General features: G+C 38.2%; 1 protein-coding gene across 4 annotated transcripts; it reads right to left on the bottom strand.

Annotated features, from left to right (window-relative positions):
* Window positions 1-2,285: 2,285 nt before the first annotated feature.
* On the bottom strand, window positions 2,286-11,880 carry LOC116775148 (facilitated trehalose transporter Tret1-like). 4 transcript variants are annotated; one of them, XM_061524704.1, is made up of 10 exons: window positions 11,785-11,880; window positions 7,760-7,881; window positions 5,570-5,799; window positions 5,158-5,478; window positions 4,970-5,078; window positions 4,796-4,873; window positions 4,496-4,713; window positions 4,227-4,409; window positions 3,492-3,585; window positions 2,286-3,396 (listed from the first exon to the last, which is right to left on the bottom strand). In XM_061524704.1, exons 3-10 carry the CDS (start codon window positions 5,702-5,704, stop codon window positions 3,257-3,259), a joined length of 1,278 nt encoding a protein of 425 aa, XP_061380688.1. In that variant the 5' UTR covers window positions 5,705-5,799; window positions 7,760-7,881; window positions 11,785-11,880; the 3' UTR covers window positions 2,286-3,256. The 4 variants fall into 4 exon arrangements, with proteins under 4 accessions (XP_061380688.1, XP_061380690.1, XP_061380689.1 ...); XM_061524706.1 differs by having other exon boundaries at window positions 7,760-7,809; window positions 11,785-11,865; XM_061524705.1 differs by lacking the exon at window positions 11,785-11,880 and adding an exon at window positions 7,962-8,824.
* Between the last annotated feature and the right edge of the window lie 5,491 nt (window positions 11,881-17,371).

The raw sequence follows: 17,371 nt of genomic DNA, 5'->3' as shown, positions 1-17,371 counted from the left end.
ATTTAAAAAAAGTTAAAATGTGCAGTAAATTACTCGTATCATTCACAAATTATACAAACATGTATGCTAAGCTTATACTAGTAAAAGTGGCGAAGAAACTAATTTTAAAGTTAGTTTATTGGATTTTTTGTCACTTTTCTACATTAGGTCGTTAATACCAAAAAAACAATAATTAATAAATTCGTTACAATTTTTTTCAAAATTTAAGGACAGTTTTGAAAATAAAAATAAGAATGATTCACAGCACGTCTCCGCACAAATCTTGTTCAGGCTCGATTACTATTGATTCATTCGTCTAGGACAAGCTGTTTAAATATTGACTTTTGTTAAGACACAACTAAATATTTTAATTTCAATGTAAGTATAACATACCTGAACACTTCTATTTGAAGAACAAATCTGAAACCTAGTAAGTTTTTTTTGGCCGTCTGCATGCATTCGAAATTTTATCTGTATAGTTACAAATTTAATGTTTGTTATGGTGTTTACAGCTATATTGGTAATAATTATTAGTAAATAGAATAATTGCAGGTTAATATAATAATTCTTGACTAAATACATATAGATGCCTGTATTACGAAACGCGCTAACTTAGTTATATGTTTTGAACCTGAGTGCAGTCCCTGTCTATACTGGTCGTTACGACGTATACTACGTATATAATTTTTTCACTAAGGAATATTTGATCTTATGGTCTTGCTAGTGTTAATGCTAATTTTAGACTTACATATATGGTTTTCTCATTAACGTATGGTTTTTTCATAGTATAACAGTAAAGGGCGAGCAATAATATCAATGTTTAAAACACTGACTATTATTAAGAAGTGAGTTTTTAGTTGTTAGACATTGTCAATATTATATGTATACAATACTTTATAATACGTTTAAATTATTGTGAAAACAATACTTCTTAACTAAATAGTTACATCGGTCCAGATGACGCAGTCGTCATTAAATACCGCTGATCCGGTACCTAGCGCTGTTCCCAGGTCCATATTCTGAAGAATCTTCTAGGTGGCCGTCTTTGTGATAATTAAAACAATCAATCGTTGTTATTACAATAATGAGAGCCTCCTGGGTGGCTTTTGTATTAAGATTCAAAATTGTATTAATATTTGTAATTGTTTCTAGAATTAAATATCGATTATATTTGAATAAGATAAGTTTAAAAAAAGTCTTCACCATGAATGGAACATGACGGCGCAGCTGAAAATATCCCGCGTGACTAACTAATTGAATATTATCTACTACGGACGTTTAATAAGTGTCTCTAGGGAAGCCGAACTAAATAATAAATAAGTCACATGTAGAGCTTACATCTTCTGAAGATACCTCTAGTCTAATGAGATCTAAGATTTTCGCGAGTATTCATTTAAATGAAACTAGTATTATTCGGATTTACTACGCGGATTTTATTATTTAAAAACTACATAATCCCGACGTTTCGGTTACTTTGCAGCAACCGTGATCACGGGCAGACGAGGTGTGAATGTCTCTCAGACACACACGTCGGGATTATGTAGTTTTTAAATAATAAAATCCGCGTAGTAAATCAGAATAATACTAGTTTCATTTACCTCTAGTCTGCCTTCAGACTTAAGAGGGAGATGACCTGGTGAGTGGAACCAGTAGTTCAGTTACGAACTTGTTTACGTAATGGTAATGCTTTTTTAAATTTATCATAATTTTTTGATGGCGGTAGAATTCCTGTCGCTTTATTTAACTATAAAGATAGATATGCGACAACTATTATTGAAACTGTCCTTGAGATGTGTGACATTGACTAGTGCCAGACCTTTCATAGTGACAAAATAAAACCCAAATTAATGCATTTTTAATAAATTAGATAATTACAATACAGATTTAGAATTAGATAGAATACTGACATTGCTACTAATAGTAACAGAAGATTTAAAAGAATAAGAAAAAATTTAAAGGGCTATTGTTCTTAACTCTCCACCAACTAACAATATTGATAAAGAACCAGTAGAGTCTATAAATATTTGTGATCAAGATTTAGAAGAAACACTTTTGGGTAGAAGTAAAAATGGATTCCCATATTCTATACCACATTCTTTTAGTTCTACTTTATCAGTATCAGAAACTGGTACAGTACATTCAGCAGTGAGAAGGAATCCGAAGGTATCCCTATTTTACAGAAATAATAGATACTAAACAAACCAACATGGTTGGCGAGATAAGCTAACAAGTTGAAGATTTATATAAATCTCTAGGACGTATGTTAGAAATTCACTATCCCAATTTGACGCAAAAAATAAAATATATATCTATTGAATAAATTTATTTAAGTTATTTACAATACAGTCATTAACACATTATAAATAATAATAAGACATACACAGAACCGTCGCTTTATCGAGTATTACACTCGCGAGAAGCGTATCGGAATAATACAGCTACATAATATACAACACCTCACTTATACCAAGGAACCCGACAGTTTTGTGGGAAGCTGAGAGCTCTATATAGATTCAAGTCCGAAGAAAGACTAACCTTACGCGCTTCACTAAGTTTACGCCCTTTTTTATGGCCCATTATCGGTTACCACTCCTATCGTGTGCTCCACTATTATCCTGTCCGACTGTTGGACGTATTTACATCGAACAATAATACATTCTAATTTACAATATCAAAATTGATCTTACAGCTAATAGATTCCAATTGAAATTTCATTAAATAATTTCCTCCGAATTGTTTTGATACAATAACAACAATCAAAGTAATATCAACAATGTCTTGTTGGTGAATCGAAAATGTTGAGGAAGAAAAATAATCAATATGAATATTTTAATGCTTCACCCACAATGGTTCAAAACATTTTTTATTACTTTCATAATTTAAAATGAATAAAGGAATGGATTTTTTATGACAAATGCCAATACCATAAAGATAATCAAATAATCTGTGACTTACCTAATATGTATCAGGATTTCTAACAAAACGTTTTTAAATGTAAGCGGAAGTTGAAACTACATTTAAAAAAAAAATCTTTAAAAGATAGTTGAAATTGAATTCATTATACCTATATATATATACATTTCTACAAAATTATATATATATATATATAAATTAGTTTACCGAAAATTATTATATAAAATAAAATGATGTCGTAAAGTGTTCTTTGTGATATTAATTCTTATGGGTTTTAACCTAGACACCGCTGACACATTATATAATTTTAATTAATTCGATAATTGTTTTAAGCGAAAATTACTAAGTCTAACATAAAAATTAACTACTTAAATAATTTTTTTTCTAAAAATTTTCGTTGAATTACATCTACTGGCAAGTTTTTTGTTTCTGGAAGAAAAAAAAATGTAACTAGAGCTGTTAAAAAACAGGAACCGGCGAAAATATAAAAGATTGGTCCCAGACCTAAAAACAAACAATTTAATTATATTATTTGTATTTCATATAAATTTTTCAAATAGAAAAGAATCTACATATATATTTCAATATGAAATATTTACCAAAAGCATTGAAGAGCGGATTGAACATAAAAAGCATTAAAAAGGTACAAAAATAAGAACACTCAAAAACGACGGTGCTGGCGAAACTTTTGATCTGAAAAATGAAAGAAGTTAACAATATAAATACATTTTATACAATGTTATAATTTGAATTAAAAAGGATATTAAATAGTGAATATTAAGTACTAAGAAATATTCGTAAAGTCATCGCAAAATTTACCTAGGGGTATGCAAGTTACAAGACAGCGTAAAGACGAGACTGACTTGACGTACACAAAATATTTAAACAAAACTAACGTCCGGATCACCGAGTCAAAGTTCGTCTTTATTATTGTAACGAGGATATTGTTATTACATATTACCTTATTTATCAAACTAAAAAACATATATACACCAATAAAAGTATTAAAAAAGTATTTTATCTCATTCAGTACATTAAAGTTATTCTATTCTATCTAGTATAATATGTCACAGGTCCTATTATATACATAATAATCGTAATCGTAATAAATAAACTAGCGCGAATGATTGAATTCTATAACTCCACAACAAATAACACATGCGTTTACCCCCACCAGCCTACTACATATGTATTTCATGAGATGAATAGTATTAGCGAGAAGACTATGATGGAATTTAATTGGATAGAACATTTCATTTAAACGGCAATATTTCCATATTTATTAAAAAAAAATTGAGACCCATTGTTGGAAAAAGAAACTGACAAATAATTACCTGAGGAAGAAATATCTCTCCCGTTAAAACATAAGGCACAGCACCAGCTCCAAAAGAAAAGGTGCTGGAATAAATATATATTAAAACAGCTGTTAACCACCCTGGACCCCACTGAAATTGTATTTTCACCCCTAAAATTATACACAACAGACCGGTTACGATTGAAGTGACTATTAATAACATCTGAAAAAAGTAACGTTGAATTATGATTTTAATTTCGTACATTTTATTACATTCTATTTGTTATATCCTTTAACATTATAACTTACTCGTCGACCAATTGCTTCGACTAAGACGGCTTCAAAGATGCCAGATATTACGATTGTCAAGGCAAATATAACGGACGATAAAGTTGATGACATGCTCGGAACCGCAGTCGCAAATAGAGGTTGTGCGAATACTTGTACTATAGCCAAGCCTTGAAATATACATGTGGTAAAAATAACGATTAGTATGATAAGTGCACGACGAGAAGAAGGCGAATTCCCTAAAATAACAAAGCCTTTTATATATAATAAAGATATATTTAAAGCAAATTCATTCATTGTCATTGTTGTTGAGATACCTACTTAAAAATTTTAATATTGATAAATTTTGCTGGGGTGATTTTATTTCTGAGTTTAAGCTCTCCATTTCCGGAATGTCATCTGTAAAAATATTCTCGTGAATCAAAATATCATGGTCAATCAAATTCGAAAGTTTTCCTTATTTATTAACACCTTATTTTTAATAATATATCATACTTAGTTTGATGTCACTGGTTATAAGCTGTCTTAAGGTCTCTAAATGAGATATGATTTCTATACTATCAAGATTCAGTCCTTTATAATAGGCGATGGATTTAGCAGCTTCCTGAAAGGTAAAATAATCTAGCTCATATTCGTGTTATACAACCTAAACTTTCTTATAACACAAAAATACTAAAACTTACTTTTTCCAAACCCTTGATCATCAAATACAAAGGCGATTCTTTTAAGAATAAGATTAATACCATACCAATGATGACCAAACTCAGTCCTATATAGGTCATTGTAGTATACTGTACTGTACCACCTATCCAATAAGATAATAATGTTCCTACTCCATGGAAGATTATACCACTGGAACTCAGGGCTCCTCTGATGGATGGTTCACAAAACTCGTTGATGTAGATGGGAAAAATGGAAAATAGAGTTCCACCAATACCGCAGAGAAACATCGCACAAATAAGCGCTTCAACTCTTTTTAGCGTAACTAATAATATCCATGCCAGCTAAAATAAAGAAATATTTGTTGCTCCCGAAATATAAATTTTATTTTTTAGATAACCGTTTCAATAGTAACCAGTAATTTTAAAATCGTACCAATTGTGGTAAATATAAAATAATTATGGAACGCTTCCTTCCAAATACGCCCAAGAGATATCCATAAAATGGCATCATTACAAACGTGCTAGCGCATGAGATGCTTCCCATAATTGATATTTCAGCTACTGTCATAACTCGGTTTAATGGTGTATTCTCTGAAGTAAAGAGTTTGACTGTAGAAGACGGGAGTGTGTATAGTAGTCCGTAGGTCACACATATGTAACAAGCTGTAAAAGAAATTTTAGTTGGTAAAATAATTTTAACACCTCTAGCTAACACCTCTTCTGCGGAACATTTGGTCAGCCGAGGAGTTACCGGATGACTGGACTAAAGGGCTTCTCATCACTGTGCCAAAGAAGGGAGATCTCAGTGAATGCGCCAACTGGAGAGGGATTACCTTGCTTTCTACTCCGTCTAAAGTGCTGTGCAAGATTATCCTAGACAGACTATCGAGGGCCATTGAACCTCTTCTTCGCAGAGAACAGGCTGGATTCCGACCCAACAGATCGTGCACCGACCAGATTATTACCTTACGCATAATCCTCGAACAAGCATCAGAATGGCAGAGGGAAATGTATTTGACCTTTGTGGATTTCGAAAAAGCTTTCGACACGCTAAGATGGACAGGTATCTGGGAACGTTTACGTGAAGTTGGAGTCCCCGACAAAATAATTAACCTGATAAAAGCCCTCTACAGGAAATATTCCTGTAAAGTAATTCACAACGGTCTTTTGTCGGAGGACATACCAGTCAATGCAGGTGTTCGCCAGGGGTGTCTCCTTTCTCCTATTCTCTTCCTTGTCGTTCTGGATGGTATCATGCAGAAAGTGACGAAAAGCAAGCGCCGCGGCATAGAATGGGGACTGTCCAGCACTTTGGAAGATTTGGACTATGCCGATGACCTATGCCTGCTGAGCCATACACACGCCAACATGCAAACCAAACTGGACGACCTACGACGAGAAGCATTAGAGATGGGGCTAAAAATAAACACGCGTAAGACCCAGGAGATGAGGTGCGGAGCAACAACCTCTCTGCCGTTGCTCATTGGCACAGAGGCTATAGAAAAAATCCACAAATACACCTACCTAGGAAGCATAGTATCGGAGAGTGGAGGTGCCGAAGAGGACATCGCTTCGAGAATCGCCAAATCAAGAGCAGCCTTCGCGCAACTCCGTCCTGTATGGCAGTCGCGGAAACTAACCAGGAGAGTTAAACTCAAAATATTCCGGTCCAACGTCAAATCCGTGCTGTTATACGGATGTGAGACGTGGAAGGTTACTAAGGACATCTCGCATCGGCTTCAGGTCTTCGTCAATTGGTGTCTTCGCCGTATTCTCGGTATTTACTGGCCCGAGAAAATTTCCAACGTTAATCTCTGGGAACGCTGCGGTGAGACACCGATTGACCTGCAAATCAAACGTCGCAAGTGGAAGTGGATCGGCCACGCGCTCCGAAGGGATCCGGAACACATACCGAAACAAGCCCTAGACTGGACCCCTGAAGGAAAGCGGAAACGTGGTCGCCCTAAGCAGACCTGGCGGCGGACGATCATTGCAGAGGTCAAAAACATCGGCAAGACTTGGAGCGACATAAAAGGCGAAGCTCAAGATCGAACGAGATGGCGACGTACTGTGGATGCCCTCTGCCCCATCTAGGGGACATAGGACCAAGAAAGAAAAAGAAGAAAAGAAAATAATTTTAAAATCCATAGGGTTTTCAATGGTTATTTATGAACAGTTAATTTTTTAGAAATAATTATTTTATCAATGCGATCAATGTTCCTTGACTTGCTTGTCTCGTGTTATACCCTTTTACGTAATACTTATTTACTTTTATCCGTCATAATTATAAATAAAAGTTTGAACTACTTTCTTGAAAAGTAGCATAATGAACATATAAGATAATAAAAAAATAACCTTTCCATCATAATTATCAATTAATATAGTATATAAATTACGTTACGTTTTCGGGCCCTATAATTTAAATTACTTATCCGCTTCATTTTTTTATAACCCTCTCCCCCCCTCAAATAACTGACATATCAAGTTTAAGAAACTGGACTTTATGGGGCATTCGATGATAAGACAATCTCCGTGGATGAAGGACTTGAGTCGCCAGTATAGCGTTCAGCTCATTTTGCTCGCTTCACTCAATAACTGTAAAGTATACAATGAAATTACTCACCGCTGTTTGTCCCTATGTACGAATAAGCCTTTGTCTAAGTAAGTATGTCTCTGGAACATTATAACGGCTTTTGATTTCTTATCGACTGAGTCTTTGACGAGGAAGGCACGAGTATAATACATCTATAACATAATAGCGACATACTGTTGACTTAAGTGGTTTCTTATATGATGTTGTAAATAAAGATATTTTTGGACATTACTTTGTATACGCTAAATCCTTGGAGTTATACCCGTAACAAGTAACTTATGGTGGACACGTGTATATTACGCAGGTCTTACGTAAAGTTCACATAGGTGTCAATGAAGGCATCATTGCTCCGACTTTATTTATATACCCAATATAAAAATTTTACCACCTTCAAAAATTAATAACTAAAAATGAAATAAACGCCTTAAAGCTATTCACATCAATTGATTATAAATTCTTATGATTTTATATAATTTTTTTGCTTGAGTAGGTATTTCATTAAGATTGTTTTTATGTACACCATGTAAATTAAAATAAATCCTTAGATGATGTCGCAAAATAAAAATAAACGGCGATATAACTCAGCTAGACGGCATCCCTATAGGAAAGTCAGCGATATGATATATCCATAAGTATGGTATGGTTATCAAAATTTTCAATTTTAGTACTTTAAAAAGTTTTCCAAATATTGTACTAATTCTTCCATAATGCAAAATGAAGTCCTTCGCTGCTATTGTCAATCTATTTACAACAAACTCAAAGAATTGTGTTCTAATTTGACCGAGATCTACATCTCGTAGTGACCCGGCTATTTTATATTTTCTGTAAAGGTCTTTGGCTTTGCAAAGCTGTGACAGGTTGGGGGTTATTGATGTAATGATTTGATATTTATTTGCTCTCATTTTATTTTATTTAATGCCTGTATGATGGAAACTAGTTTATAGAAAACTGATGTGATTTAAGGTCACTTTTTCGGTCAATTAAATTTGGAATAAAAATGTCATCTTAAAAACAATTATTCAATCGATGCCGTTTGCTGTACAAGTCCTTTTTAAAGACAAAAAAATTAGAGTTTTCTTGAGTTTGGCTTATCTTATAAAAAAAATGCTATATCAATGATATTAACAAAAAACTTTAGAGTCGAGTAAAACTTGAAAATAAAATTTAAGTATCTATTTTTATTTGTTAAAATATAAAATAAATTCTTTGTCTTAATAAGAATTTTACTTTTAGAATGACGGAATTCTATATATATATATACAATAAATAATATCAAAGAGTAATATAAAAACAATTAATATTTATACATGTATATACCGGCCATTTACATGAAATTCCTTTTTGAGAAACAGCAACGTCATTACATTAATTCTTAGTATATGTGATGATTTAATAATTTAATTTTAATTAAGTTAAGGGAGTGTTTAAAGCAGAATAGATTGACGTTCTAATATGTGTTGAGATGGAATTTAAAATGTGTGCATTATACAGGATCATGAAGTCGAAATTACTTATAATTTAGTAAAAAAAAATTGTGTTTTATATAGTTTTTGATTTTTTTTTTTTTCATCATATTTTTTTATACAAAAATTCGTTATATATTTTCCAGAACCAATAATTTATTCCAAAAGTAGTAATAAATCAAGACCATAACCATTTAAAAATTTATTGATTTCTGATTTAAAGATAATACTTACATTATTATTAAGTAACAACAAATCATTTTTTTTTTATATATGTTATAGTCTTTTTATTACAAAGGTGGCCAACCAGCTGACGGCCTACTTGATGGGCAGTATTGACGGTCACCCATGGACATCCGCAACAAAGGAGATGTTGCGAATGAGCTGTCAACCTTGGTTGTTGAGAAAGAGAGAGGGGTGGGAATTAGGAAATGGCAAGAAAAGGCGGGAACAGGGAAAGGGCAACCGGCTCTCTCACTCATCAGATAAAACGCAGCCATTAGAAACTACTTTACGACGATTTCTGTGAGAGGGTCTTCCCCGGTCAAGCAGTAGTAACAGATCAGAGCTAGGCTCTAGCACTTTTAAATTTTTATTTCTTTTCATGTTTCAATTAGTATTCAATTGATTGTGCCAAATTATAACTAATACTGTCTGTCTGCCTCGCTTGAACGCGAAAACCACATGACTGATCGGAATGAAATTTGGTACACATTTAGACTAGGACTCTGAAAAACGACATAGAATACTTATTTCCCGACTTTAAAAAACGAGTTCGGATGTCCGCATTTTTTTCAAAAACTACTGATGCTATTTGGACGAGGTTTCCACTATTAATTGTTATCTTAATTTTAGAGAAGGGTTTTAGAATATATTTTTTTAGAATCTGATGACGGATCATCAAAGAAAAAATCATGAAACTCCTGGCCAACCTGCACTAAATAACTGTTGCTTATTGCAAAGTAAAACCCGAGTTTTACTTAGTGTAAGTGACTCAATTTAATCATCTTTTTTCTTTTTAATAAAAATCCTAAGAATTATCTTAAGCTAAAAGTATTTTGGTAAAAACTCTTAAAATATAGGTTGTAAATAGTGTCTCACTCTATTTTACCTTTAACACCAGTCTTCCGTCATTATTACCCTTCCGTCGTCACCACACTTCCATCATGAATTCATTACCAAAATTATAATCACAAACCTTCCACAATCATCGTCCTTCATTATCATCGACTTTACAACGTCATCGGTTAACAATGTAGAAGTCACTTATACATGTAGTGCTGTTAAATGTTTACCGACTTAAATTAAACTAATATATATAATGTGAAGGTCTTAGTCTCTCAACTTTGGAAATTTGGTATTTCAAAGAATTTTCAAATCTAAATATCTGTAATATTAGCAGACGCAGTGACGTCGTAAGACTGTTAGAGCACTCTAAACTGTTGGTTTGGGATGAAGCACTTAAGAGCAAATAAAGGCTTGAAGGACATTAAAGGCAACCACTATATCATGGGCGGGATGGTGGTATTTTAAGCTAGCGAATTTAAATGGTCTCTTCCGGTTATCACTGCAGACGAAATAAATGTCTGTGTAAAAACATCTGTTTATGGGTAGTCATGGAAAAGGTTTATCTGGCTACTAATGTGCCTGTACAAAATCAATACGATTCTCAAGCAAGAAAACATGCTTCTGTTGTTCTAAAAACCGAGAAAATGTTTGGATTCCCTTTAGCCCAATAATTCCAACTGTTTTGTCTTTTCGGTTTAAAAGCCTACAGTTCTCTCTAGAAACACCATTTGACATAATTTTTAATAAAGCTCAGATTCAAACACACAAAGTGACAGTTTGTCATATGAGCAACTCCAGGTAGTGTACTCACGAATGCAACCTCCAAATGTTTTTATTTTGACAAAATACGGTACAACAAAAAAAGCGTATAAAAATGTCCTTAAGTAAACTTATAATCATCCTGACCAATCCTAATCCTGTCTGTCTCTGTCATGCAAAAAACACTGAATCTTTTGATCATTTTGTTCTCTTGGAAAATACTCCATTTTAGTAACACTTATTTGATTCTATTTATTTTAAGACTCGACGTTTTCTAAATGGTCATGTTGAATTTAAAGAAATAAACGATTTTGATAATGGTGAAATTTGGTACTCAAGTAGATTGGAGCCGAGGGAAGGACATTGGTTACTTTTTATCTCGATGATACAATGAAAACGGAAACTACGGGGGTAAACCCACTGCGCACACCAAGTTTATGATATTTCTAATCGTCTATTTTCGTTATTTATTGCACTTGGGTTGGTTTACTAAATTAATATCGAAGCGCCACACTATATGTTGGATATTATCATAAACTGATGATTAAATGAATCGTTAAAATTCATTTAATCAAATATCAGTGTATTATTATATTTAATTGTATAATATTTGTAATGTATTGTATAATTTATGCAATAAGTACTAACATTTGAGATTTAAGAACCGTTAAAAAGATTGTTTGTAGTGAAAAAATCGTTATACCTTATTTTAATGAAGAAAGAATTGTAAAAAAAAATTCAATAAAATTTAACATTTCAACTTACTTATTCCTGTAGCAAGAAGTTGATTGAATATCCTCATTGTAATATTTCCAAAAAAACTAAACAACACTAGTAACTTGTGTTCTGGTGCACGTCGAGATACCGACTGTATATAAATAGATCTACTCAAAACGAACGATATTTTTCACTTATTATTGGTACGCATTGGTCAGGTTTGTTTATATTTCTAATATCAAAGGTTTTATGGCTAGATATAGTCTGTTAACAATTGAAAGTTTGCGTTACTCAGGACACTTGTTACGTCACTTGACACTTTGAAAAGAAATTAAATCTATAAAGAAATCAGAACCACGTACAATACTTTGTATAAAATTTCAGATGATTTTTGACATAGACAAACTTACATCCATTTCCTGCAAAAAAAACTTAGAAACGCGAATTTTAACTATAACTTCAATAATTCAAAAACTGTGGCAAAAACCAATCAAAACCTATACATATTATTTTGATGAATACGGCCGGGAAAACTTATATGATATTAGGAGTATGTATTAACTATACACTTATAACTATACACTTTTGACCAACTTCTGTATGTAAAAATATAGGAAGATTGTATTTGCTGCACCTAAAGGATCTGAAATATTAAAAATACACTATAATAAGACGAGGTATAAACACTATAACAAGACTAGGTACAATACTTTCGCATATTGATCATTACAAAGGAGTTTACGAGAGCAGAAAGTATGGGAGATTGGCAAGCACATTCGGACTGCATTAAAGAAATGCTACCATATCTCCACGCGTCTGGGCTAATTATGTCCACTTGTACTTGCAAAAAATGCTTTAATTGGACGAAGTAGTCGATCCTAGTGTATATCAAAGGCTAGCAGAATGATTTTTGACTCTTTGACACTCTGATGAACTTTGTTGTGGAGCTTCAAGAAATATGATTACTGAACAAACGATGATGAAATCTATGAAAACAGTTGAAGGCATTTGTCGAGAATGAAAGGAATATTAAATTGCACAACAACGTCAAACTGCAAAGACAACATCCCTGAGTACCTTTGGATTTGAAAATTCCATCGAATTAACATAACTTTTTCGCTTACAGTTATAATAAGTCTCGTTTCCGTTATAGTAAAATTGTCATGACAGTTAGCGGAGTGTATTTACAGGGGACTTCTGGAAAAAAAACTCCGAGTATATCACAGATGGTGAGGAAATGTGTGCATATCATGTGTAATTTGTCCCAAATGGTAGGGAAAAAAACATAAGGACAGTTAAAGATCTACAATTTCGGTTCGAGATTTTTTTCATAAAACAGCATTTTCTAGAAAAAACAAAATCTCCAATTTGGATCTTTTAACCCCAAATTACTTTTGTAGCACACATAGGATGCTCATTGGGTGGGTATTTTTAAAACTTTATTTATGACGATAAACCCCAGCTCTCCACCAATTTTTGTGTAATCGAAAAATTTTGTTATTTTAAATGTCTATATTGACTGAACTAGAATGCAAACATCAACAAAAATAAATTAAAAAGTTTAAAAGATTTGTCCTTGACCTGAAAGTAAAAATAATCGTTTAAAAAAAATAAAAAAAAAACGCTTTTATAGCTAACCGAAATTAAAAATAGAAAATAATTTTCAATTACAAAGAAATTATATTGCAGTAGTAGAAAGTAAGACTATCATTCTGCAGAAGCCCGACTCGCGGACGGTCTCTTCCAACGGAGGTCTCAACGTGGAAGAGCTTCTGCAGCGGGCCGTTCGGGAGGCCGTTTCATTAATGAGTGCCCGTATGGACGCCCGACTCGAGAGTCTGAGTGACCGGCTCTTACCGGAGCCTCGAGTGCGACCACCGCTTGCCTCGGACAAGCGAAGAGACAATGCGGCCCCAACAATAACGTCCGCGGGGCCATCGCGAGATAATGAAAGGCGTAACGAGTCAACCCCTGCGGTTACGAAGCTCATGCCACCGGCAAATCCGGGCCCAGGAGTGAGTAAGAAAAAGAAACGCCAGACTGCTGCTGCTGCTGAAGCGGCGAGTAAAAGACGCGATGCACCGCAAGTCACAGCGGCATCGGATCAACCTCCTAACGAGAGTTGGGTAACGGTGGTCAAAAGGAAGACCAAGAAGGGGCCTCCAAAAGGAAATAGTGGGCAGGCCTCAAAGCAGAAGGAAAAGGGGAAACGAAAGCTCCGTTCTCCCAAGTCCGAGGCCGTAGTCCTTACCCTACAACCAGGGGCAGAAGAGCGCGGAATAACGTACAAGTCTGTCTTAGAAGAAGCAAAACGGCGAGTTGACCTGGCTGCGCTGGATATTCCGGCAGTCAAGTTCAGACTGGCTGTCACCGGAGCTCGCATCCTGGAGATCTCCGGTGATGCCAGCAAACAGAAAGCGGACGCCATGGCCAATAGGCTAAAGGAAGTGTTAGAGGGGGAGAACGTGCGCATCTCTCGCCCACAGAAATGTGTTGAGTTGCGGGTGAGCGGTCTCGACGACTCCGCCACTGCCGAAGAAATCGCGGAGGCCGTTGCGAAGCCAGGCAATTGCTTGCCCGGCGATATCAAGGTGGGAGAAATCCGCCGTGATCGGAGAGGACGCGGAACCGCATGGATAAGGTGTTCTGTAGAAGCCGCCAAGATGGTCACGGCACCGAATGTCAGGGTGTGTGTGGGGTGGACAGTGGCACGGGTACAGCTGCTGCCCGAGCGGCCGATGCGATGCTATCGCTGTCATGAGCCGGGGCATACGCGGGCAACCTGCACCAACGAGACCGATCGCGGCGAGCTATGCTTCCGCTGTGGTCAAGCGGGGCACCAATCTGCACAGTGCCTGAACGCGCCACACTGCGTATTATGCGCGGAGAAGGGAAAGGCCGCAGATCACAGCCTCGGTAGCAAGAGTTGTATGAAGTCGACTCCGAGAAGTAAGAGCTCAAGAAAGAGCACGAAAGCTCAGATGCTCGCCCCACCAACTATGGCGGGAACTGAAACCGGAGTGGCCCCGATGGAAGCTCAATAACGGCGTCTCTAAGATTTCTGCAGGGCAATCTCAACCACTGTGCCCAAGCACAGGACCTCCTGGTGCTGTCTATGGCGCAGTGGTCGATCGATGTAGCCATCGTGTCGGAGCCGTATCGAGTCCTTCCAAGGTCTGATTGGGTCGGGGACTGTGACTCTGTCGTGTGCTTGGTCCTGGGTTCCAATATGCCGCCACCGTCACCTGGCAGCACAACAAGGGGCCATGGCTTTGTGGCAGCCAACATAGGGGCGCTAATAGTCGTGGGGGTATACTTTTCCCCTAACAGGCCGCTGGTCGAATTCGAGGCCTTCCTGCTGCGTCTTACGGCCCTCATAGGTGGTGCAGATCGTTCTGTAGTCGTGGCCGGGGACTTTAATGCGAAGTCAACGCTTTGGGGTTCTCCGGCGACGAACACAAGAGGTCATGCGGTGGTCGAGTGGATGGCGTCCGTAGGACTCGTACTGGCCAATCGAGGTGCTGTCAGCACCTGCGTTCGCCAACACGGAGAGTCTATCATAGACCTGACTCTCGCAAGTGCGAGTCTTGCGCGGCGCATTACGGACTGGCAAGTGGCGGAGGGTGTCGAAACCCTTTCAGACCACAGATACATACGTTTCGACGTATCTACTTCTGCGTCTGATTTGGGCCGCACAATAACACCGCGTGTTGGCCCAAAATGGTCTCTAAAAGGGTTAGACAAAGGATTACTGCAGGAGGCGGCAATCGTTGCTTCATGGGCGCCATTAACTGCAGGCGATGTCGATGAGTGTGCTGACTGGCTGAACGAGGCAATTCACAACATATGTGATGCCTCGATGCCCCGTGTCAGCACACTCAAGTTTCCGCGAAAGACCTACTGGTGGCGCCCAGAAATACAGAGGCTGCGGAAAGAATGTGTGGCTGTCCGCCGACGCTACACAAGGTACCGAAGGAGACGGCTCAGAAGCCAGGAGGAAGAGAACGCCATTTACCAGGCCTACCGCACGGCACGCCTTGCACTGCGAGACACCATCCGGCAATCGAAAGCTGAAGCCTGGCAGGAGTGGCTCAATACACTCGAGCGGGATCCATGGGGCAGGCCATACAAGTGGGTGAGGCAACAGTTTCGTCCCGCTGCTCCACCCCTGACCCAGAATATCGACCCCATTTTGCGCCGAACAGTCGTGACGACACTATTCCCAGACAGGGCCGACTGGTCTCCCCCAACAATGGCCCCCCCAAGGGAAGACTCGCAGGAGGAGGAAGAGGAGATCCCTTCAGTTACCCCGGAAGAGTTGCATGCGGCGGTGGTGAAGATGGGCTCTAAAAACACAGCCCCAGGCCTTGACGGTGTGCCAGGAAGGGCTTGGATGTTAGCAATACAACATCTAGAGCCACGGGTAGTCTCCATTTTGACTAGTGGTCTGGTCCATGGCAGAGTACCCCGCAGGTGGAAGACCGGGAAGCTCGTCCTCCTTCAGAAGAATGGGCGACCAGCAGACCAACCGTCAGCTTACAGACCCATCGTTCTTCTCGATGAGATCTGTAAGATGATGGAAAGGGTTATAGTGGCGCGTGTCACGGGACACATGAACATCGTGGGGCCGAGTTTAAGCCCCAAGCAGTACGGCTTCCGTGCGGGACGGTCAACGATTGGGGCAATAGCGCACCTGCGCGATGTTATAGAGGAGACCTTAGCTCAGGACGGAGTAGTTCTGGCGGTATCGCTAGACATATCTAACGCGTTCAACTCCCTGCCCTGGGCTACAATCATAGAAGGACTCCGGTACCACGGAGTACCCAAATATCTACGGAGGGTCATAAACGACTACCTCTCTGCCCGCTCGGTGCAGTTCCCGACGCGGGATGGATGGGAGGAGCACGAGGTCGTGTGCGGCGTTCCACAGGGGTCGGCTCTAGGGCCACTCTTGTGGGACATTGGGTACGACTGGGTGCTCCGTGGTGCCTTCATACATGGAACAGACGCGATCTGCTACGCCGACGACACTCTAGCCATCGCGCGAGGGCAATCACACAGGGAGGCAGTGCTACGAGCCACAGCTGTGGTTGCACAGATCGTGCAACGAATACGCGCCTTAGGATTGACAGTTGCCTTGAATAAGTCAGAGGCCATCATCTTTCACAGACCGAGGAACTCGCCGCCACCAGGGACACGCATCGTGGTCGGTGGCACGAGTATAGAGGTCAGGCCATCTATGACCTACCTAGGTCTCGTCCTTGACAGCAAATGGTCCTTCAAGGACCATTTCAAGAGGCTGTCCGAGAAGGCCACGAAAGCTGCGGGAGCGTTGGCGGGGCTCCTCCCTAATCTTCGGGGTCCGAGCCTCGGGTGCCGACGTCTCTATCTGGGAGTGGTACAATCTATGGTAATGTACGGTGCACCGATCTGGGCAGCGAATCTGCAGTCCGAAAACCGCACAATGCTCGGGAGGACGCAGAGAATCCTTGCTATCAGAGTCGTGCGCGGTTACCGTACCATTTCCAGGGATGCGGCATGCGCATTGGCGGGCAGCCTACCTTGGGACATAGAGGCCGAGTCATTGGCCGAAGTGTTCTGGCGCTGTCAATCCCAAAGAGAAGAGGAAGGACGC

The sequence above is a fragment of the Danaus plexippus genome, chromosome 25, assembly GCF_018135715.1.
Source record: "Danaus plexippus chromosome 25, MEX_DaPlex, whole genome shotgun sequence".
Taxonomy (NCBI): domain Eukaryota; kingdom Metazoa; phylum Arthropoda; class Insecta; order Lepidoptera; family Nymphalidae; genus Danaus; species Danaus plexippus.
The sequence above is the reverse complement of the archived record's forward strand: the minus strand, read 5'-3'. Positions and strand labels throughout refer to the sequence as shown.